The 1713-nt window shown below is 65.5% G+C and overlaps 1 protein-coding gene across 1 annotated transcript in view; it reads left to right on the top strand.

Annotated features, from left to right (window-relative positions):
• SGSH (N-sulfoglucosamine sulfohydrolase) overlaps positions 1-203 on the top strand; it is a gene marked incomplete at its 5' end in the record, with an annotated part of 2777 nt that extends 2574 nt beyond the window's left edge. Inside the window, 1 exon segment of the mRNA XM_010179641.1 lies at positions 20-203. Within this exon segment, the coding sequence (XP_010177943.1) occupies positions 20-203 (184 nt within the window).
• Between the last annotated feature and the right edge of the window lie 1510 nt (positions 204-1713).

Raw genomic sequence — 1713 nt, 5'->3', positions numbered from 1 at the left:
GGGCCCTCTCCGCTGCGAGCCGCGCCCCCGCTGAGAGCCAGAACCTGGCCCCCGACCCCCGCTACGCCCACGTCCTCCGGCTGCTCCGCACGCAGCTCCTCAAGTGGCAGTGGGACACGGGGGACCCGTGGGTCTGCGCCCCCGACGCCGTCCTGGAGGAGAAACTGAGCCCCCAGTGCCAGCCGCTGCACAATGAGCTGTGAGCGTCACCTGGACCTGGTGTCCCCCATTGCCGTTGGGCACGGGGGGTCGCAGCGGTCCCAAATCCCTGGGTGACACAAGGCTCTGCTCTTTAGGTCACACCAACCACCACCCTGGGGTGCCCAGGGGTCCTCGTGCCTTTATTCTCGGCCATGGGGCCGAGCTGCTCCTCAATAAAGGCTCTGGAGGAGAGGTCTCCATCTTCACCTGGAGCTGAGCACAGCCTTGAGGGGTGCAGACCCAGGGGTGATGGTGACCAGAGCCCCACATTGGGGACCAGGACCCCCCCCCAAGGGCAGCAGCCCCCAGGCTCAGAGCCAGGATGGGCTCCATGGCACAGGAGGAGCCAGGGGTCCCTCAATGCTCTGGGAAAAGGGGTGAAGGCTGCGAGGGGTGCAGGGGGTCCTGCTGGGACCAGGGGGAGGCTGAGGCACGGCCCAGGAGCACATTTTGGGACAGGCAGCGGCGCAGAGGGGCACGGACACAGCCCGGGGCTGCTCCCAGCAAACAGCGACTTTATTCACAGCACAGATCCCCCTCCCCAAAACCACAGCTGGGGACACCCCCAGGCCACCAGCTCCTCACGTTAACAGGTCTGCAGTCTCACAAGGCACTTTTTTCCCCCATTTTGGAGGAGATGAGGGTTTCCCCGTCCCCAGGGGATGTGCAAACCCTCCCATGCACCCATAACTCCACCAAACTCACGTTGGCCATAGCCCGGGAGCTGCATCGCGTGGGAAGAGCAGCAGCAGCTCCGGTTTTCCCAAGGATGGGATGGATTTGGAGGCAGGAGGAGCAGCATCACCCCCTTCACCGAGCAGCACAGGCCCAGCACGGGCTCAGGACCAAGTGATCACAAACTGCTCGCAAACCCTCCCATGCACCCATAACTCCACCAAACTCACGTTGGCCATAGCCCGGGAGCTGCATCGCGTGGGAAGAGCAGCAGCAGCTCCGGTTTTCCCAAGGATGGGATGGATTTGGAGGCAGGAGGAGCAGCATCACCCCCTTCACCGAGCAGCACAGGCCCAGCACGGGCTCAGGACCAAGTGATCACAAACTGCTCCCACATCGGCAGCGCCACGGGGACCCTCAGCACCTGGGGAGAGCACGAAGGGGCAGCACAGTGAGAAGCGGCTGGGATGAAACCAAGGGGGGGTCCTGCATGGCCCTGGCCCTGCAGCTCCCCCAGGAAGGATGCCCCAGCCCCATCACCTTGCGTCCTTTCCACCCTCCATTGCCCCATCCTCGCCCCCTTGCATGGCCTAATCCAGCCCCAGGGCCCTCAGTGCCACCAAAGCGGGCACCGTGCCCCGGCTGGGGTCAAACCCGGCCACCCCTTGGCCAAACCCCCCCAGTGGGGGACGCGGCACTCGCCTGGGTGTCGCTGCGGTAGGAGAAGTCGCTGACGAGGGCCCCGTTGGCCAGGACCTGCCGGGGGGGGCTGGTGACACCCAGCACCGTCACGGCCTCCAGCAGGACCCCGTCGAGATGGGGGCTCGCTCGCAGGAG

Source organism: Mesitornis unicolor, unplaced genomic scaffold (genome assembly GCF_000695765.1).
Source record: "Mesitornis unicolor isolate BGI_N332 unplaced genomic scaffold, ASM69576v1 scaffold29672, whole genome shotgun sequence".
NCBI lineage: Eukaryota > Metazoa > Chordata > Aves > Mesitornithiformes > Mesitornithidae > Mesitornis > Mesitornis unicolor.
The sequence above is the reverse complement of the archived record's forward strand: the minus strand, read 5'-3'. Positions and strand labels throughout refer to the sequence as shown.